The sequence below is a fragment of the Peromyscus californicus genome, unplaced genomic scaffold (assembly GCF_007827085.1).
Source record: "Peromyscus californicus insignis strain IS unplaced genomic scaffold, ASM782708v3 Scaffold_16__1_contigs__length_79575227, whole genome shotgun sequence".
NCBI lineage: Eukaryota > Metazoa > Chordata > Mammalia > Rodentia > Cricetidae > Peromyscus > Peromyscus californicus.
In genome coordinates this window covers 4,092,330-4,114,864 of record NW_026294458.1, presented here as the reverse complement: position 1 = coordinate 4,114,864, position 22,535 = coordinate 4,092,330, and the positions used below count along the sequence as shown (strand labels likewise).

The following is a 22,535-nucleotide window of genomic DNA, read 5'->3' as shown; positions in this document are numbered from 1 at the left end:
AGCTGAGTGATGTTCCAGACTGCTCCTCTGTGGCCAGGATGAAGAACTGCAGCTGTGTCCACAGTCTCAAAGAGGTCAAGCCCTCCCAAACAGACCTTTCTCAAACTCCTGGAATAGGACCTATCAGATCTCAAGAGCCCAAGATACTGTCCATGCAAAATCTGCTCCTTTCTCCAGAACTAGGGCAGGGCTTCCTTCCCCACAGAGAAGCTAAAGAGCAAGGATCTGGCATGGCGGGAGCCTGTAGAAAGGATGACAGGAATCAGGCCTGCTCTGTATGTGACTTGGTCAGAAGAGCCTGATCTCAATCCACCGAGTCAAATTCCCAAGGGTCTGAGGAAGGAGAGAGAGAAACAACAGACAGTGGAAAGAACTCCAAAGCCAGAGCTCCTACCAAGGCCCCTGACTGGGTCAGAGTTTTTATGTGTGACCACTACACCATCCTGATTCTGGAGTGCTTGACAATGCCTAAGGCAGGCAGCCTGGAGCAAGCGGACTTTAGAGCTGATGCCAAGACCTACCCCTTGCCTTGGGATCCCACACGTGGTTTGGGGTAGGTCGAAGTACCCCAGAACCACAAAAAAGAATAAGATGTACCCCCATAAAGCATTACCTTTGCATCATGTACATACTTTTAAGCATCTCCAAACTAGACTAAAGCAAGGCGCTACGCTGTGTGTATATGATTATTATTGTCTTTATACAAATAAAACCTCCAAAGCATTTTGTGGCCTCTGGAAGGTCCTGTGGCGGTTTTACTGTAGAGGAGGAGTTTGAGTAAAGACCTGTGAATCAGGCTGCCCTCCAGTCTCTTCAAGTCCCTCCGTTTTGACATATTTGGAAATCTTCCAGCTGTGTCAGCAAGAACAGACGGGGGGAAACTTCTATCAATGCAGAAGTATAGGGACAAGGTGAGTGGCAGTCTCACCAACACACTCCACACAGAATCCAAGCCTGATTTCCTGACCAGGCACCAGGACCAGCCTTGACACCTGGGCCTCTGAGTACAGCCCATGGAAGGAAACCGGGAAAGCTCCTGTTGGAGGGCTTCCTTACCTCCCTCTTGAGTGGGGCCACATAGTCCCAGGAGTTGGTGGCAGGATCATAGCGTTCCACAGTATTCAGGTCATTGTGGTAGTCACGGCCTGCCACGGCGTAGATGTACTTGCCCACGACACACACACACAGATCTGCGTGCTCCTGCTGCAAGGACTGGATCTGGAACCAGCGGTTGTGCCTCGGGTCATACCTGTGGAGGACATGAGGACGGCCTATTACTAACCAGGGGAGCAGCCTGCCTTTCAGGCCTACACTTTACCTCCCACTCTTTGCTGCAGCTGGATCTAAACACCCTCCACCCTGGCAGTCAGGTCCTGCTGACCCACAGCCATGATGGCACATGGAGGTTCATGGAACAGTTTACTCAGAACATGGCCTGGAATGTAGCTAGGAAGCTCCGGAGTTTCTGCCCATGAGGTGGACCCCTTATAGGAACAACCTCTAGGGTTCCTATCTACCCAAATGCCCATCACAGGCTGTGACCACCTTCCTCTCACCTGGACTCCAGCCTCCTCCAACATTCTATTATGTGAGGTCTGCAAAGGTCACCCTGTGCACTATCACACCCTTGGTCTTACTGATAGTCATGGGCTCCCTCAGCCCCTTCAGACACCTGAAATAACTATACTGTTCTCTGACAAGTGGCCTTTCTGACTTCCCAGCTTGGTAAGTCTTCTCCACCCGACGACCCCCGCCCCCCCCATCCTTCCTGCTGAAGTGAACATGTCAACTCTCACCATGAACTGTGGTCACCAGAGAGCAGGATCCTGTGAGATTCCAAGGACCCCACTAAAGCAAGTGGAACTCACTAAAGGAAAAAGATGAGGCTGACTACATGAAGCCAGAGGATTCTGTAAGACCAGGAAAGCCACCGGGCTGAGGCTAACCTGGGGCAATCTGCAATGATGAACAGTCCAGGCAAGATGTACATGGGAAAGAGAAGGGTATGAGGAGGGAAGGAGAAACATTCACCTCTGTTAACCCCTTGCTGAGAGTGGAACTCTCAAGCACTGTTACTACAGCTTACTTTCCTGATATCAGGCCACATTATGTCACTTTCAGAGAAGATAGTGTCCCCAAGTCACAGCTTTGTTTCACTGACAACTGTAAAGAAGTTCTAGCCCTCAAGCAACAAGCATCGTCCAGGCCTGCACAGGGCCAGTCCTGTCACAGCTGCTCAGTGTCGGTCAGCCCAGGACGCTCCTCCCTTCTGATTCCCCCAGGGCACTCTCAGCTACACGGCATGTCAACTGTCACCCACTGGTCTCTACTGTATTTTAGGTCTACCTAACTTAACTATCCTCAATTGAGCCCTGCATTCCCCATGTCCTTCTGTTCCCATCAATACCAGCAAAACCCATGCTTCTATACAGACACCCATACCTGAGGCCTCCACAACCTAAATCCATCCTCATTTTCTTTCTTCTTTTGCCCACTAGGGACTGAATCAATATCCACTGGATGCTAGGCAAGTGTTCTACCACCAAGCTACATTTCCAGCCCTCTTTTTACCTTAAAAAAAAATTTAAAACAACCTTTTAAAAAGATTTATTCGCTGGGCAGTGGTGGCACACACCTTTAATCCCAGCACTCGGGAGGCAGAGGCAGGCGGATCTTTGTGAGTTCGAGGCCAGTCTGGTCTACAGAGAGAGATCCAGGAAAGGCACAAAGCTACACAGAGAAACCCTGTCTCGAAACCGCCCCCCCCCAAAAAAAGATTTATTAATTTTTTTTTTATGTACATTGGTGTTTTGCCTGCATGTATGTGCTGCAGGATGCAGAAATATGAAGTAGGAATTCAGCTGACTCTGACAAAGCTATACCTGGAAGAAGCCAAGGGCCTTTCCAGAGGTAAAGCCAAGGCTTAAGGAGTCTTGGTGATACTGACTTTTGAATATTAGCCATTTCCTGCTATGAATTACTCATGTGCTATTGTAGCTTTTCCATTCCTATAATATTATGTTTGATCATTCACTGGGTACAATCTCCCCTATACAATTGAGGGATTTGGATATACATCTCCCCACTGTACTAAAAAGCAGTCACACAGCCAGACCCCTAATTTCAGGCCTTTCTGTAATTATCGTCATTAGCACCATCCAGCCAGGACCTTCTCTGGACAAAAGTATTTTATCTGAGATACTTCTCAAACTTTCTAAGAACTGACTGCAGACAGATAAGCATCCAGATTTCTGCCTGACTCCTTCTGGTCCTCAGCACTCCGTTTCTTAGGCTGAATCTCTTTGGATCTTGTGGCTTTAGGCTTACGGACACACACACACATTCACTGAAACTATGGGTTTACAGATCTTATTCTCTCTTATCTATCTGTATTTGACCTCTTCCTCCCCACCTTCACAAGGTCTTCTTACATAACTAAGGCTAGCCTTGAACTTAAGTAGACCAAGCAGGCCTTTAACTCCCAATCCTCCTGCCTTAGTCTCCCAAACACTAGGATTACAGGTGTCCATGACTATGTTCAGATGACCAAACTCCTCTTTATTGGAATCATTTTCTGCTTTGTTTCTGTTTATATTAGTATGTATGTGTGTCCATGATTGGGGGAACAGACATGCAATGGCATATATGTGAAGGTCTGAGAACAGCTTTGTAAAATCTGTTCTTTCCACCTCTGTATGGGTTCCAGGGACTGAATACAAATCACCAGTATTATGCAGCAAGTACCTTTACCTACTAAGCCATATCATTGGTCTTTTGGGGTATTTGTTTCTTGTTTTTATATGAGAGCTCGTGAAACCCATGCTGGACTTACACTCCCTAAGTAGCCTGACTCTCCTGTCTCCACCTCAAATATTGGGATTACAGGTGTGCCACCACACCTGGTTTTAATTTTCTTCTTAGTCAGAATAGATTGTTAAGTAATATTTTTTTTCTAATTAAAAATAAGCTTCAGGGGTAGGCAAAATGATCCAGTGAATACGGTGCTTGCTGCCAAACCTGATGATTTGAGTTCTGTTCCTGGAACCATCATGGTGGAAGGACAGAACAAACTCCTACAAGTTGTCCCCCATCTCCATGTCCTATGGCGTGTGCACATGCACACACTAAATAGATGTTTAAAACATGTTTTGGGTGTACTGACGTGTACCTGCATGTGCCTGCTGAGAGGACAAAGGTCAATGCTGAGTGTCTTCCCCTATCTTTTCCACTTTATATTTTGAAATAGAGTGTCTAAAGCTCATTGTTGGCTTTACTGGCTGACCAGTGGGGCCTTAGGGTCATCCTGTTCCTGCCCCTGCCACCACATCTGGCTTTTATATGGGCACTAGGGATCTGAATAAAGGTCCTCATAGTTGTGAAGCAAGCTCTTTACAAACTAAGTCATCTCCCCAGCCCCAAATACAGTATTACATGTAAGGGTATAAATCTACTTTGGCAATTCTAATGCTATCCTGGGTAGTGGTGGTACACACCTTTAATCCCAGCACTCAGGAGGCAGGGGCAGTAAGACTGATCTCTTGAATTCAAGGCCAGCCTTGTCTATACAATGAGTTCCAGGATAGCCAGGGCTACACAGAGGAACTCTTATCTTGAAAAAAACATTAAAAAAAAAAGTATCTTAGGGTTTCTACTGCTGTGAAAAGACACCATGACCATGGCAACTCTTATAAGGAAAACATTTAATTGGGATGGCTAGCTTACACTTTCAGAGGTTCAGTCCATTATCATCATGGTGGGGAGCATGGCGGCATGCAGGTAGACATGGTGCTGGCTACATCTTGATCAGAAGGCAACAGGGAGTGAACTGAGACACTGGGCAGTATCCTGACCATAGGAAAACTCACAGTCCACCCCCACAGTGACACACTTCCCCCAACAAGGCCACACCTACTCCAACAAAGCCACACCTACTAATAGTGCCAGTTCCTATGAGTTTATGAGGGCCAATTACATTCAAACTATCACAAAGAAGAATAAATGAGAACTCAGTCTATTATGTGAGGATACAGCAAGAAAGGGTCCTCACCAGACTCAATCAGCTGACATTCCAAAATCAAGATTATGAGAAAAAGGTGTTGGGCATTTAAGTCACCTATTCTGTGGTATTTGTTATAGCAGCCAAAAATTTCCAAGGTAATAATTTTAATTCACATATATGAACTGCCAAACTATTATAAATTGAGAGGTGAAATCTAGGTTCATAGTGTACCAGAGGTCTTTGTCAAATTTAGTAAATTGTTTTTTTCTTTTGTATTTCCTTAACTGTTAGTGGTATGACAGGGTGTACACTGAAGTACTGGGGATTAACCCTAAGGTTCTGTGCATGCTATCCGAGTCCTATTACTGACCTATATCACCTCCAGCTCACCATTCTCTTTATGTTTGAAGTAAGGTCTCACTGTAGCCCCCCCCCCCCCAGTCTCTGTCTCCTCAGTGCCGTGATTAAAGGTATGAACCACTACACCTGGCTCCTGGCCCTCTTCTCACTCTTTTGTGACAGTGTCTCACTAAGTTGTCCAGGCTGGATCTGGACCCCAAAATTTTCTTTTCAAGATTCCCTAAAGATATCTTCACCCCTAGAAAGCAAAAAGAAAAACAGAATATAGATATGAGATAGATCATCGAATCTACTCTGAGAAAAAAGATAAAGAAATAATAGGATAAATAGGTAGATCAATGAATCTACACTGAAGAAAAAGGGGAAGATATAAAAATGACAAAAGGTAGACTACTGAATCTATTATGAAAAGAAAAAAGAGAGAATATGGATATGATAAGATAAAAAGGGAGCTTATGGAATCTACTTTTAAAAAGGAACTACTTGTTTTTTTTTTTTTAAAGATTTATTTATTTATTTATTATGTACACAGTATTCTGCCTGCATGTGTCCCTGCAGGCCAGAAGAGGGCACCAGATCTCATTACAAGTGGTTATGAGCCACCATGTGGTTGCTGGAAATTGAACTCAGGACCTCTGGAAGAGCAGTCGGTGCTCTTAACCACTGAGCCATCTCTCCAGCCCCTGGAACTACTTGTTTTAAATAAGATAAGTAATGAAATTTTTTTGTCTGAATTTGTCAAATGTTACTGGACTGGACATTGTTATATATTAATGGAGTTTTTTATCTGAATCTGTCAAATGTTAATGGACTAGACATCGTTAATGTAATGTTGACTGTGTATATATTGTATATACTTATTGGATAGTTTTTCTTGTATTAGTTATAAGCTTTTTTTAATTTTAGACAAGAAGAGAGGAAATGTGGTGGTATTGTGTTCCTCAAAATATTGTGTACCTTAGGCAGGCAGATCTTGAACTGGTAATCCTCCTGCCTCAGCCTCTTAAACAGTTGGGATAACAGGTTCATCACTAAATCCAACTATTGCTGTTTATGGAAAATGTACTAAGAATGACAAGGCTAACAACTCCTATGGTTTGGATGAGTGCTCTCCAAAGGTCCATATATATAGGCCTTGTGCTGCCTAGTTTTATGTCAACTGAACATAAACTAGAGTCACCAGAGAGGTGACTGAGAAAATGCCTCCATAATATCAGGATGTAGGCAAGCCTGTAGGGCATTTTCCTAATTAGTGATTGATTACTGGAGGAGGACCTAGCCCATTGTGGGTGTGGTGACCCCTAGACTGATAGTCCTAGGTTGTATAAGAAACCATTGTGGGTATGGCCACCCCTGGACTGGTGGTTCCGGGTTGTATAAGAAAGCAGGCTGAGCAAGCCATGGGAAGCAAGCAAGTAAGCAGCACCCTCCATGGTTTCTACATCAGGTCCTGCCTCCATGTTCCTGCCCTCACTGCTCTGGATGATGAACTGTTAATGGAACTGTGAGTGAAATAAACCTTTCCAAGGTGTTTTTGGTCATGGTGTTTCATCCCAGCAATAGTAATCCTAACTAAGACCTGGTCATCAGGGTGGCAGTTTGGGGAGATATTATGGTCCTGCTTGGGTCACTGGGAAATGGACTCAAGGGGATCGTGAAGCCTGTTATAGTTGCATATACCTCCTATCCTAGAACTAGGGAAACAGAGGCAGGAGGACCACTCCAAGTTCAAGGCCAACCTGGTCTATGTAGAGTTCTGGCCCAGGCAGGACTACAGAACAGCCACTTTTTTTTTTTTCTTGGTAAGACCTTATCTTTAAAAAAAAACCCACAAAAACAAAACTGTAACTCTGCATCCCTGCAGAGTTCTACTTTATGTGTCTTGGACCAAGCTGTGACTACCAGGTTCAGTGCTCCCACCACAGCCATCTTCCTCCCAAAGGACAAGTCAGTGGGCACACACCATGTATTGTATGATCTTGGACTTTAAACTTCTCAAAGTATACAGTAAATAAACATTTTCTCTTCATTAATTAGTTGCTTTAGGTATTTCATAGTAGTGATATGAAGCCAATGCAGTTGCATATATAAATTCAAAGAAAGAAAATAAAGTAGTGGAAAGAAAGACAGAATCAATTTGCTTCACGAGACAATTTCTTAGTTTCTACATCAGAGCTCTAGGACATACCTGCTAAGTACTGTCTCCTCAGATTACAAAACCTTATTTACTATAAAATACTGTTTTCTTATATTCTAAGAGCTTATAGATTTTAAAGTTGGTAAACTATGAAAGGGAAAGAGAAACAAACTCAGAAAAATCAATTTTAGGGATTTAGCCACTGTGATATCCCGGCAATTGGGAGATGGAGGCAAAGTGACCATGAATTCAAGGTCATCCTCAGCTACTCAGCTAGCACAAGTTTGACCAAACACAAAAACCAAAAAGTGCTGGGGTGGCACCCAAGGGCCTTCTACTGCTAAGAAGCATTCAACATCGAGCTGCATCCTCAGTTTTGCAAGTCTTGAGATAGCTAGGAAGGAAATGAAGTTTTCATCTAGTCAGCTGGCAGGCAGGCCTTGGCCCTACTTGCCACCACCATCCTTTAAATTTCTGTTCCTTTGATCCCACCTGCCATGATCCAAGTTCAGCTCTCAGCTGTCACTGCTCTGGAGAGATCTGCATTGCATCTTTCAACTGCTAAAGCAGGACAGGCTGACCTTAGCCCCACAGAAGAGCCCTGTAAGAAAGAAGCTTCCAGGCTTGACCTGAGGGAAGCCAAATTCAGCCATGCTCACTGGAGACAGTATCCAGTTACAAAGGAAGTGAGTCATTTCCTTCTTTCTGAATTCTGTCATTCCAATCATCTAATCACAATGTGTTACAGGCAGGTTTAAGTCTCATTAGTTTGCCAAAGGTGACTGCTTCCTAGGGTCAGGAGACCAGCTGTTCTCCACAATATCATCTCTTGTGGTAGGGACCAGGGATGGCAGAGTTCCCACATGCACCCAGGTATGATGGAGAGGCCCCTCAAAATCCACTGGTAGCTGAGGGCACTGGAGACTTGAACTAACGTCTCTTGTTCTATCCAAAGAAATGGATCTCTCGGATCATAGCTAGAAGCATCCTGCAGATCAAAGCAGTCCACAAAACTCCCTCAAGAAAAACCACCTCCTCACAGTATCTACTGAGTACATTCTCATCTGACTACAGGACCAAGGGGGAATTTAGCAAAGGCTCAATGATGCTTACTGGTCCTTCCCACTCCTCTGTACTCAGATGTGGGCTCCAGTAGGCAGCATCTGGAAGTCATCCTGGCTGGCAGTTTGGAGAAAAGGAGCAGAGCCAACCAACAAGGAACTTGAAAAAAAAGACACTGAAGAGCTAGACTGAAGATGGCAGGAGCAGCTAGCCCAGCCCACACAGCACTCCCCAGCATGCCCCCAGAGCAGAGGCAGCCAAGGTAACCTGCTGCAGACAGCTGGGCTTCAGGACAGCAGGGACAGAGGGGCAAGGAAGCAATTTTGATGCCCTTTTTTCTTATCTCACTGTGGTCCACTTTCTCTGAATTCACCTGGACTTCATTACATCAAACAGGTATGCCCCAGAGAAGCTGTAACAGTCACGTAAAAGGCAATGCAGGAACCAGGCCTGTAGTGATGCGCCCTTCATAATGTGTCCCCTGAGCAGCCCACATAACCCACAAATCCTCACCAAGGAGTTGTCTAATGACAAAGGCAATGATCAGTGCCCTTTCCTACCTCCAGCATCGGGACTCAGCTCGGAATCCTTGGACATTATTGTCCCCGCCAATCAAGTACACGAAGTTGTTGAGCACCGCAATGCCCTGGTTGGACATTCGGGGAGCCAGAGAGGCAGTGAAGTGTTTCCACTCTCCCAAGAGGGGATTCAGGTACTTGGCCTGGTCACTGAGGATTGTAGATGGTGTGGAGTGAATGCCCCCAAAGCCCACAACACACTGGAAGTCTGAGCGAAGCTCTGTCTGTGGGCCCTGAAGGCTGGGCTGCAGGCTCTCATTCCGGTGGTACATAAGGGCACTGGCCACCGTCTCCCTCAGTGGGCTAGGACCAAGCTTGTCATGCAGTCGCTGAAGGGCCTCAGCTTCCATCAAGGGGAAACGCACAGTCTCTAGGAGCTTGGGGGGCTCAAGCAGTGAGATCTGGTCAGCCTGCACCTGCTCCAGGGGGTAATGGTAGAGCAGGGCCCCTTCATACACCTCAGTCTCACAGGAAACCTCCAGGCGATTGCTGCTGAGCAGGGAGTAGACCTTCTCCAAAGGAAGCTGGCGGTACTTGTCAGTTCTTGAGAAGGCCACAAAGTTTTTGAGGATGTAGGTATCCAGCTGTTGGGTCAGACGGTTCAGATCAAAGAGCTCCGCCAACCGGTAGACATCAAGGATGTTCTCCTCATCGACCCATGACATGAGGAAGTCACAGCAGAAGTGAATAATCTCTGGGATCTGTAAAAAGAAGGATACCCACTCAAGCCTGAGCTGGAGAACTGCATCTGGGTACAGAGACAGGGTAACAGCAGAAAAAGGCTTACACATCTGGCTGTCCCTATAGCTGGCCTTCTGGGGTTGGGGAATGCCAAGTGGAATCTTCCCTCAACTGTCCCCAACCTTTACTGACACAAAAATGGGACTTCTTGCAGGCTGTTTAAAACCTAAGCCTGGAAAGCCATGGAAACACAGGGCATGTTCTTAACCTCTCAGAGTGTTAGGATCCTGCCTCACTCCTGCACATGCACAGCTCGGGGTCTTACGTCTAACGTCATCAGCGGGCGCTGGCGACTATGTAGCGCAGCATGGTCACAATCTGCGCCTTAGAAAGCCGGACACGGACCCCACCCTCTCTCTTTGTTCTCTGATCTCTCTCTCCTCTGCTCCCTCCCCACTTCTCTCTCTCCAGGCCTGGCTCTCCTCTTTCTCCTCCCCACCTTTCCCTCTAAATAAAGCTCTAAACACTAACACTGTCATGACCATGACCTTTCCATGCGGTAACCAGCCCACCACCAGCGCCATGTATCTTTCACAGAGCCCCAATCCTCATTTATAAAACAAGGGAAAAGCAGGGAGGAATGGATGAGAGCGTGAACACCACTTAGCACAGACAGGATTTTTGATATATATCACCTGCTTTTAGATAAAAAATGTGTGCGGGAAAGGAAGCAGGATATGTCACAGACTGTCAGTGTTTGGAAGGAACCTGAGGCTATTCCCTGCCACTGGTACTCTCTAGAAGAGTCGAGGTACTAAGACCAAAAATATACCTGGCTCTTTTCTCCTGCTCGAGTTCTCTGGATCAGGCCTGCCAGGCCCACTTACCACTGTACTTAGAACTGTCAGCAAGGCATCTCCAGATATTCACCAGAGCCAAGACCCAGATTCAGAATTCCTGAAAAGCTGTCAAACCATCCTGGGGCCTCTGCCTGAGCTGAGAGACCCACTCAGCTCCAGAGGGTGCAGGATTCCCAGGTGGCAGCATCACCTGTCCCTAGCTCCACAGAATCACTGGAGGAAGGGAAGGCGGGCCAAAGAGGCACTGAGTGCTACCGGTCACAGGAAGATATTATAAGAACTCAGCTGGCTGGGCGGTGGTGGCGCACACCTTTAATCCCAGTACTCGGGAGGCAGAGGCAGGCGGATCTCTGTGAGTTCGAGGCTAGCCTGGTCTACAAAGCAAGTTCCAGGAAAGGCGCAAAGCTACACAGAGAACCCTGTCTTGAAAAAACAAACAAACAAACAAAAAAGCGGGGGGAAAAAAAAGAAAAAACAAAAGCAAACCAAAAAAAAAAAAAAAAATTCAGCTGGTTATGGCAAAGCCACTACCTGAAGGGATCAAGGAATTCCCTCAGAGGAAGCCAAACCCCAGGGAACATTTGGTGCTATTTGACTCGTTATGTATCACCTGTCTCTGTTATGAATATCACGTGTGCCTTCATAGCTTTCCTAAGAAGTGCTAGCAGTGTGGACTGATCACTCTCTGGACATACACATTCAGGGTATTTGGAGAACAGCCTCAGGAAAGGCTTCCTTCCCCCTAGCCCATCTGTTTCTCCCCTTTTAGCACTGGAATCAGATCTCTTCCTTAGCCACGTTCAAGGACTAACAGGAATAACAGTCCAGACCACCACATGCTAGTCTCCTGATTTAAGGTAAATTCCACAAGGAGACACCACCTAGGTCAGGTGGACCTTAAGTAACAGCTTCACACAATTTAGTTCGGACCCTCCTTCCTTTTTTTTTGTTTCGGTTTTGTTTTTTGTTTTTGTGTCACCCCACCCCCACCCCCAGACACGGTTTCTCTGTGGAGCTTTGCACCTTTCCTGGAACTCACTTTGTAGACCAGGCTGACCTTGAACTCAGACATCCACCTGCCTTTGCCTCCAAAGTGCTGGGATTAAAGGTGTGCACCACTATACCCAGCTTTACATCAGTTTATAGTATAAAACTATTTGTGTAAGCCGGGCAGTGGTGGCACACGCCTTTAATTCCAGCACTTGGGAGGCAGAGGAAGGCAGATCTCTGTGAGTTTGAGGCCAGCCTGGTCTACAAATCAAGTTCCAGGACAGCCAGGATGGTTACACAGATAAACCCTGTCTTGAAAAATCAAAAACCAAACCAAGGGGGCTGGAGAGATGGCTCAGAGGTTAAGAGCACTGGCTGCTTTTCCAGAGGTTCTGAGTTCAATTCCCAGCAACCACATGGTGGCTCACAACCATCTGTAATGAGATCTGGTGCCCTCTTCTGGCGGTCAGGGATGTGTGTGGGCAGAACATTGTATACATAATAAATAAATAAATCTTAAAAAAAAAAAAAAAAAAAAACCAAAACAAAACAAACAAACAAAAACCACAAAAACAAACTATTTGTGTAGCATTTAATTGATACACTATTACAGCAATCTAGAGATAATCTAAAGTGTACAAGGAGCATAGGAACATAGGTGTACATAAGAAAGTTACATACCAACGATACTCCATTTTATAGAAGGTCTATAGACCTTTGGATTTTGATATCCACAGAGAGTCCTGGAACCAGTTCTCTGAGGGCACCACAAGACAACTATCTATCTATGGCTCAATTAGAATTACCAACATATTAACCACTGTATACAGAGAAATTCTGCTAATATTTAAAGTCTATCAATAAATGTTTAGAATTTTTTTAATTAAAATGATAACTCACGTTTCTTGCTAGGTGATATGCTAAGGGCTGAATAGACACCTACAAATGATCAGAGAAACACATCCCCGTGTTGGGTTCTTCAGGGTGCTCTGTAGTTCCCGAACATCTTCATTTTCCATGTTTAATTCCCTAGCCACCTCATCTAGTCCTCTTTTCCCTAACACACTCTTCTGTCCTGGGCCTGTGCGAGTAGGGATGAGTAGTGCCATCCTTGCAATAACCCATCCTCTTGCACCAAGCCTTCTTATTTCCCCATCCTTGGTCCTTTGGTCTGTTGTCATGGCAGTGTGCCTCTGCTGGGTAGAGTGCTACACGGACATAGCTGAAGCCCATCTAGTACAGGATCCCCAACCAGACAGACTCAGAATGGAATGCACTTGCCTAGAGCAAACCAACAAGGCCGATTCTGCTTAGGTTCAGACCCAAGACTCTGGGGACACTGTGAGAGTCACCAGGTCCACTGCAGGATAGGGCAGATGGGGACAAACCACCAGCCGCAACACCCACACTTGATCTGCAGACTCCACGGCGGCGTTCTAGCAAGCAGAACTTGCTTTACAACAATGTTGCATGTTCACACTGCTGCTTGCCCTCCCCCACCCCTCCTTCTTCCCAATAGGCCTATCATTGCAGCTGATGGTGAGGAATGCTATCCCTCACTAGCTTGACTCGATATCAGCTTACCCAATGGACCTTGCCTCATCTTCCCACTCATGGGCCTTCTGTGGGACTGAGCAATGTGTCCTCCCTCTGAGGAAGCAGTTGGGCCCTCTCTCTAGCCTCTTTGCTGACCCCAGGTGGGAAGACTGGGCTTCTTCAACAGCCACCCTCTGCCCTTCGGCTCTGGAGTAGCCGGGCCTCTTCACTGACAGGTTACTGGGGCCCTGCCCTGCCTTGCTGCCCCATGGACCTCCCAGGGCCCCTTTGTTGAAGGAGCCACCAGTGTTCCTCTTCCTCCTAGTCTTTTCCCATTCCTTCCAACTGTTCCACCTGGAAGTGAGTTTGGGACTTTTTATTTAAGGGAACAAAATGAAAAGAAACCTATAAATATGTATTTTATATATTTTTAAAAAATTTAAAGATTTTATGTGTACAAGTGTTTACCTGCAGGAGAACCTGGGTTCAATTCTCAGGCCCCACAATTCTCAGGTGGTTCACAACTACCCCTAACTCCAACTCCAGGAGATCTGATGCCTTTTCCTGGTATCTTCAGGTACCAGGCACAAATGTGGTACAGGCAAAACACTCATAAGGGGAGGGGGGTAGCGATGGCACACACCTCTAATTCCAGCACTTGGGAGTTCAAGGCTAGCCTAGTCTACAGAGCGAGTTCCAGGACAGCCAAGGCTACACAGAGAAATCCTGTCTCACAAAACAAAAAAATACTCATATACATAAATCTAAAAAAATTTTGTTGTTTTAAAAAGATCAGTTGCTGCTCTTCCATAGGACCTGGGTTTGGTTCCTACTACCCACATAGATGCTAAAAACATCTGTAACTCCAGTTCCAGTTCCAAAATCTGATGTCAGCCTCTTCTGGCAGAGGCCAGAATGAGGCATGCACATGGTATACATACATACATAATAAAGAAATGAGGGAAGGAATCATGCACTATGGTACATGTCTGTAGTACCAGGTACTGCAGTAGCTAAGGCCAAACTGTGAATTTAGGCCTGTGTATGGTTAACATAGTAAGACAGGACAGGACGGGACGGGGACGGAGACGGGTGTGTGTGTGTGTGTGTGTGTGTGTGTGTGTGTGTGTGTGTGTGTGTGTAAAGAGTGGACAAACACATCTGGTATACAGGAAAGACGTACACTGTGCTGCAGGTCAGAGGATTCTCAAAGTTGCTAGACATCACACACACGGGCCATCACACATACATGCCTCGGGGTTGGCCAACTTGTGACGTTTTTTCCTAGCAAGGAAATCAGGCCAGGAGAAGGAAGCAGCAGAGAAAGAAAGGGCACGTTGGACACATGGGTTCACGCCTGGAAGCCTAGCACTCTGGAGGCTGAGGCAGGACTGCCAGGAAATTAGCCATCCCAGGCTACACACATTCTAAGCCAGACTAGTCTATATTGAGACTGTGTCAAAAAATGGAAAGCGGGGAAAAGGCTGCTGGAGAGATAGCTCAGTAATTGAGAGCACTGGCTGCTACAGAAAACCCAGGTTTGATTCCCGACACCCACCTACATGGCAGATCACAGCTATCTGTAACTCCAGTGTCAGGGGACCCAACACCCTCTTCTGGTCTCCACAGGAACTGTACACATGTGACACAGGGAAAACACTCATACACATAAAATAAAATAAAAAACCATTAAAAAAAAAAAAGAGGGGGCTCCAGAGGGGGCTCAGCAGTCAAAAGTGCCCTGCAGAGACCCTGCTTCAAATCACAGGACCTACATGGTCCGTATCATGCATAACTCCAGTTCCAGGGGAGCCGATTCCCTCTTCTGACATCCTCAGGTACTAGGCACACACATGGTGTAGTACACAGACATATATGCAGGCAAAATGCTCATACACATAGAATAAACAAATCTCTCTCTCTCTCTCTCTCTTTTTTTTAAGTAGAAAAACAGGGCAGAAGAGGAGGGCAGGCCAGGGCATTTGGAGCTACTCTGCTTCCGTTCCCAAGGCTCATTACCAAGGTAGCCTCCCTGTTCCATATTTTGCCTCATTACTTGGTATTCTTGCCCTCTTGACCTACCTCATACCAGCAGTCATCACAGGTATCTGGGGAAGTCCCCCTCAGGTATGAGTCTTCTTGTTCAACAAGGCAACTCTCACCTGAAGTTGGCAGGCAGCAACCAAGGTCTCCTGCACATTGTTCAGGCTGAGCTCTAGTTCAGAAGTGTAAATGAAATGCAGGATTTGGCACATGGCATTGTAAGACACACCGTGGATCAGGACCTCTTCCTGCTCCATCTCCTTCAATCCCCCAGCAAACATTCCTCTGTAAGGCAAAAAGACACAAGGCATTGAGAGTTACTCAGTCAGGACTTCAGTGTGGGCCACAAAAAGCATTCAGAAGGGACTAAGAGCTGGTGGTGGGGCTGGCCGGATGACAGTCTTCATGCCCAACACTGACTGCTCTGTGTCCTGAGTAACAGACGGCAAAGGGGAGTCAGTATACAGAAGGAGCCTGATCAGTTGGGCAGTCGTCCTGGGATCGCTTGACTCCCCAAATACGGCCCAGGCCCCTACATGCTCTTCCCGGGAGCAGTGCCTCGTTTGCCTGCTGCACATCCACCAGTGCAGTTCTCAGGCCAGACAGCAACCGGAGGAAGCTTCGAAAGAATGTGCTAACAGCAAATACGTAACAGCCGAGAGCCACTGCATTACATGTATTTAATAGAGAAAATCATTGCACATGGGTTCCAGTTTGCCTTTCCTGTTGACAGAGCATCAAGAAGCTTCAATATAACTAGTAAGGCAAACTTATCTACAGAGGTATTGTGTTTTCCTAAGGACATCTCAAACAAAGACATTAAAAACAACCAACAAGCCAGGTGTGGTGGTGCACACCTGATGTGGAATAATCCTTTTGTACACTGTGAAGATTTGTCACTCAGATTGTTTAATAAAAGGTGGATTGCCCAGTAGCCAGGCAGGAATTATAGACGGGACAACCAAACTAGGAGAGTGATGGGAAGAAGGGCGGAGTCAGGGGAACAACAGCCAGCCACTGAGGGAGCAGAACTTGTAAAAAATGAAGTAACAAGCCATGAGCCATGTGGCAAAGCATAGATAAGAAATATGGGCTAATTTAAATGTAAGAGTTAGCTAGTAACAAGCCTGAGCTACTGACCAAGCATTTATACGTAATATTAAGTTCCTGTGTTGGTTATTTGGGAGCAGGCAATCAGGACAGGAAAACTCCACCTACACACACCTTTAATCTCAGCACTTGGGCAGTAGAGGTGAATGGATCTCTGTGAGTTGGAGGCCAGCCTGGTCTACATAATGAGTTCCAGGACAGCCAGCACTACATAGAAGCAGCCTATCTCAAAAAAACAAAAACAAATAAATGAATCATGCTTACTTAGGGCAGAATGTTAGAAACCTTGAGTTTAACTATATTAGTACCTCTCTCCCAAAACCTAAACAATGCACCTCATAAAATCATTTTTATAATTCCATTTTAAAAAAGAAATTCAAGAAGTAGATGGTAAGCCAGCTCATGTGTTTTTACTTATTTACTTGGGCCATTGTCTGCAGAACTATCTCTCTGGCCAGATTTTTATTTAATTTCTAAGCTTTACTTAAAATTTAAGGTTTATTTATTCTTAAACTATTGTAGTAAATTATATCCTCTGAGCTACATCACTTAGCCATAAAAATCAAATATAGTGACTGTAAAATGACACTTAAGCATAACTGTACATCTTAAGAAACCCTGTCTTGCTGGGTGGCAGTGGCACATGCCTTTAATCCCAGAACTCAGGAGGCAGAGTCAGGTGGGATCTCTGTGAGTTCGAGGCCAGCCTGGGCTACAGAGTGAGATCCAGGACAGGCACCAAAACTACAGAGAAACCCTGTCTCCAAAAACAAAACAAAACAAAACAAAACAAAACAAAACAAAAAAAAAAACAAAGAAAAGAAAAGAAAAAGAAAGAAACCCTGTCTTGCTGGGTGTGGTAGTGCACACCTTTAATTCCAGCACTCCAGAGGCAGAGGCAGGGCTATACAGAGAAACTTTTGTCTCAAAAAACAATACAAGAAGAAGCCCTTGTTTGCTCTTCTTCCCTAAATGTCCATGACTCAGCCTAACGTATGTTCTCTGCTTATCTTAACAAACTCCAGTTGGTTTCACTTTGACTCCTCAAACTTTTCCTGCAGTAGTTATAACTGGAAGGCGGACCCTAAGGAAAAAGGGAACTAACCACTCCAGCTGCTGATGGCAGTGCTAGGCTTGGCCCCTGCCTATCACTGACAGTATCTTGGAGGTAAACCACTAAACTTCTGGTATATACATTAAAATTTTTTTCTTGAGATTCTATTTATTTATTTACTTACTTATTTTTTATTTTTTTGAGACAGGGTCTCACTATATAGCTCGGCCTGTCCAACAACTCTCTCGGTAGACCAGGCTGACTTTGAACTCATGAGATCCACCTGCCTGTGCCTCCCAAGTCCTGAGATTAAGGGCAGGTGACACTACCACCCAGAAAGATTGTATCTATTTTTATGTAAGTGTTGCCTGAATGCACATCTTTGCACTATATGGTCCAGTGTCCTCTGAGATCCTCTGGGACTGTAGTTACAGACAGTTGTGAGCTACCATATGGGTGCTAGGAATTGAACCTGGGTCCTCTACAAGGCAGTCAGTGCTCTTAACTGCTGAGTCATCTCTCTGGCCTCCTGACATACAAATTTAATGATGACAGAGGAGGAAGACAGGCAGGTAGCTTGGTAGCAGAGTGCTTACCTAGAATTAGAATGCACAGAGCCCTAGGTGCCATTTCCAGCACAGAAATGGGAAGGAAAGAGGAAGGTTGGGAGGGAGGGAAGCGGGGACAGAGGGAGGATGATAGTTGTTTGGACTGGGAAAATACTGAAATAATGAGAAGGAGCTTAAGGGAGTTTGACTTGAAAGTAACTCACTAGAGTGCTTGGAAAGAGCAGGAGCTGGACACTCTCAGGAAGCGAGACTGTCTGAAAAGTCTCAGTAAAAGATGAGGAGGCAGGCACACAGATTCAGGGTTTGGAAGAGCTTTCTGAGCAACATAGCCAACGCAAGAGGGAGTGAGCGAGAAGTAAGGTGGGGCAGGCGGAGCCCAGCTGTATCTCCAGGGCAGGACAGAAAGTGTGCTGGAATCTAGGATGAGGGAATTTTTACATAAAGTGCCCTAGAAAGGAGAGGCTGAAGAATGGGCTGAGGAAGAGGCAGAAAACCAGTTACACAGGAGGCTCTTGGCTCAGGGAAGGGCAGTGTTGTTGGAAAACTGCAGCTGAAATGCCAGGGTACAGCCAAGAGCCTGCTGACAGACTGACTCCAGGAGCATCTGGAGGACATAAGGCCCTTTGTGGGGCAAAGCGTCTGGGCAATTGGGGGAAAATTCAGGAGGAACTAGTTTAAACAAAATAAGTGGGGGGATCCTACCATGTCACATTAAGACATTCAAGCAGAGATGTAACAGGTCTTTCTTTGAACTGCCAGCTCCCGAATAATGACATGAAGACTTTTTTTTCCCTTTTTTTATGAAAGCTTGGCCTTAGCTTAGACTTGTTCCCAACTAGCTCTTATAAATTAAATTGACCCGTTTATATTAATCTATATTTTGCCACGTGGCTCTTTACCTCTCCTCAATACTTCCAACTTCCTCTGTGTCTGTCTGGGGAATCTCCTGCCTCCGATTCTTTCCCAGAGTTCCTATCTCTCCCTGGAAGTCCCACCTATCCTCTCCAGTCTAGCTATTGGCCATTCAGCTCTTTATTAAATCAATCAGAATGTGCCGTAGGCAGGTGAGGAAGGACAGACATCTTCACACAGTGTACAAAAAGACTATCCCAATGCAGAGATATTGATTAGGTATCAAAAGGAAAGAGGCAATAACCAGGACCAAATATGCTTTTATTACTGTAAAGAGTCCAAGCCTACTTCCGAGTTTGAAAACCTACCAAAACCCACCAATCCCTGAGCACAAAACTCCACTAATCCCCAGGCTTGGCTTGAAATCTCACAAATCCCCACCCTAGAAATCCCCTCTCCGGAAAACTCTGGCCCCAAGAAACCCTGAGCCTCTTGTTCAGCTCCCTGCTGCTTCTCACCTGAGCAGAGGCAGCCACCCTCTGTGTCTCTCCTAATAGATGTCTTGTGTGAGGTTTTTTGTGTACCAGGATACCTCTCCCTTCAGAGCTGCAACACTTACAATGACCTTCCCCACCGTCGTTACACTAGTTTATGTTGCTGGGGTAGAACCCAAGCTCTCCTGACAGCTTCCTACTGCTGAACTACACCACCAGCCTTAAGATGGAAGACTAAACACCACAACCAGCAACTACCTTACCTTTCACTTATATTTTAACTAGGTAACTACTATAACTATAGATTTAAAGATGTAATAGCTGATAATATTACTCAGCTACAAAGTGTTTCCAGCTAGAAATGGTCAAAGACAGAAGTTGAGATGGCAATAGTATTTTTTAAAGGTGTCTTCTGCTGGAAGCACAGTCTGAAACATTTATTCATACTGTTTTGTGGCCCTTATGTTATTACCATGTGACAATAAATATTGTGAGATTATTAAAAAAAAAAAGATCTGAGCCAGTTGGGGCAGCACATGCTTTTGACCCCAGTACTTTGGAAGCAATGTGGTCTACATTCCACTTCTAGGCTGGCCAAGGATACACAGTCCCCCGCTGCCGCCTCAATAAACAGCTAGATAGATAGACAGACAGACAGATTAAATAACTGATTAAATCCATAAAAAGTTGTGGTGAATCCCTCTTAAGGATGGTTTGCACCCTAATCCACCAGGGTCACCCCAGGGGCAGGTGACTCTGCGTTTTACTTTGCTTTTATTTCAGACACATCTGGGAAACCAATTCCTACCTATCACTATCTAGCACAGTGGTTCTCAACCTTCCTAATGCTGCAACCCTTCAGTACAGTTCTTCATGTTGTGGTGACCCCCCCCAACTAAAATTATTTCCATTGCTACTGTTATGAATTGTATTGTTAGTATCTGTGTTTTCCAAAGGTCTTAGGCGACCCCTGTAAAAGGGTCATTCAACCCCCACAAAGGGGTCTCCCACAGGTTGAAAACTACTGCTCTAGCAGAACAGCCAGAAGGGAGAGGCTGCTCTTACAAGATTCTCTGAGGCCCATCCCTCAGCTTTTAGAAGCAGTAAACAAGTACTGAAGAGGAGATTCGGATGGTTGGACTTTCAAGAGGAGACCAGTGGAGCAGTCTTAAAGTTGTGCAGAGTGCAGGGTTGGCACTTTTGGGAGTAATCACCCATGGTGGGGCAGGATTCTCTTTGTAAAGTCTCTCAATCATTTAGCCAACTCCAACTCAAGTACATTTAGGTTTATATTACACAATGGATATGGCTCCACCCCCATGTCATACCATATCTGATAGGATTAATTTCTGCAAATGTGGATCCTGGGCCGAAAAGTTAACATACATTCACAACTGAACAGTCCTATTCACCTGATCTTCCGCCACTCCCCACACTGGAGTCAGGAACCTGGCCCCCACACCATCTACAAACATGCTAAGAGCCAGGAAATACTAGCTCTAACTCTGCCAGCACGAGAAGAAATATTATTATAAATGGAATAAAAAGATCGTATCACACTGTTAAAAAGCCATTTCAATAGTCTTTCTGAACAATCCAGAATTTTGCTAGTTTTGGACTATAATTATAATCTCTTATGTACTGGAAGGGACAGGTCTTTTCAGGGGTGAGTTAAACTTTCTTCCATCCTTTCTTGAAGATTTCTGACTTGTAAAAATTTGGCAGGTTTTTGTTTTTGTTTTGTTTTGGTAGGGTTTTGTTTTTGTTCTAGTCAAGGTCTTTCTATGCAGCTCCTGCTATGCTGGAACTTTCTATGTAGACCAAGCTGGCATTGAACTCACAGAGATCCACCTGTCTCTGCCTCCTAAGTCCTGGGTTTTGGCTGAGAAATTTGGTTTTTGTTTTGTTTTGTTTTAAGACAACTTAAATTATGTAGTTCAGGTTGGCCTCAACCCTGTGAGTGCTGGGACTATAAGGGTACAGTACCACGACTAACTGTCTATTTTAAGTGTCATCAAATTTATCAGTTTCAATTCTTGTCATTGTTTTGTGTCAAACTTAGAATGACTTTTCCCTCTGAGATTATATTAGAAAATACTTTTCTGTATTTTCCTCTAGGTTGTTACTTAAAACTCGGGCTTGGCCGGGCAGTGGTGGTACATGCTTTTAATCCCAGCACTCGGGAGGCAGAGCCAGGCGAATCTTTGTGAGTTCAAGTCCAGCCTGGTCTACAGAGTGAGATCCAGGACAGGCTCCAAAGCTACACAGAGAAACCCTGTCTCGAAAAACAACAACAACAAAAAAACTCGGGCTTGAGGGCAGGAGAGATGGTGTAGTGGCAATGATCTGACTCATAAGGACCTGAGTCAGATCTCCGACACACATTAAAAGCTGGCCAATGCGCCGGGCGGTGGTGGCGCACGCCTTTAATCCCAGCACTCGGGAGGCAGAGCCAGGAGGATCTCTGAGTTCGAGGCCAGCCTGGACTACCAAGTGAGTTCCAGGAAAGGCGCAAAGCTACACAGAGAAACCCTGTCTCGAAAAATCCAAAAAAAAAAAAAAAAAAAAAGCTGGCCAATGCAACACAGCCTGTAACCCCAGCGATATGGAGCAGAGCCAGAGGACCCCTGGGCTCGCTGGTCAGGTTCAGTTAGAGACTGTTTCAAAAACTGGAATAGGATGAAGAGTAAAGAAGAAGTCTGAGGGGTTGACCTTTGACCTCTACATGGAGGGGGACACCCGCACACACATCAGACTGGTGGTGTGGCCCTTGGCACCCGTCCAGCATGTGCCAAGACTGCTAGGTTTGAACCTTAGCACCGCAAAACAAAACTGTTGATCACTTGGCATTAATGTTTGTATAAGGCATGGAGCAAGGGTCCAACTTTGTTCTTCTGGTGGCAATGGTGGTATCCATTGTCCCTCCCTTGATTTACAATGTCATTTTTGTCATGTGCAGAGTTCCTGTTATATCTGTGGTATTTCTGAACCTCGTGCTTTTTCTCTATTTCTTTCTCTCTCTCCCACAGAAGCAGTTCCAAACCCCACACACTGATACCATAGCCAATACAGGACAGGGCCAACCCCTCTCATTTCTGTTGCTCCCGCCATTTTCTGACCGTTGCTTGCTTTTTCTTTTCAAGTTTATAACAAGTTTGTGCAATTCACTCCCAATAAATCCTCTTGGGAACATCATAAACATTCAGATTA

At 45.4% G+C, this 22,535-nt stretch overlaps 1 protein-coding gene across 1 annotated transcript in view; it reads right to left on the bottom strand.

Moving 5' to 3' along the window:
- Klhl22 (kelch like family member 22) overlaps positions 1–22,535 on the bottom strand; it is a 42,640-nt gene that overhangs the window by 13,509 nt on the left and 6,596 nt on the right. The window contains exons 3-5 of the mRNA XM_052740070.1: positions 15,366–15,531; positions 9,119–9,837; positions 1,057–1,249 (exon numbers count right to left, since the gene is read on the bottom strand). Coding sequence (XP_052596030.1) covers positions 1,057–1,249; positions 9,119–9,837; positions 15,366–15,531 — 1,078 coding nt within the window. The remainder of the gene's footprint in view (positions 1–1,056; positions 1,250–9,118; positions 9,838–15,365; positions 15,532–22,535) is intronic.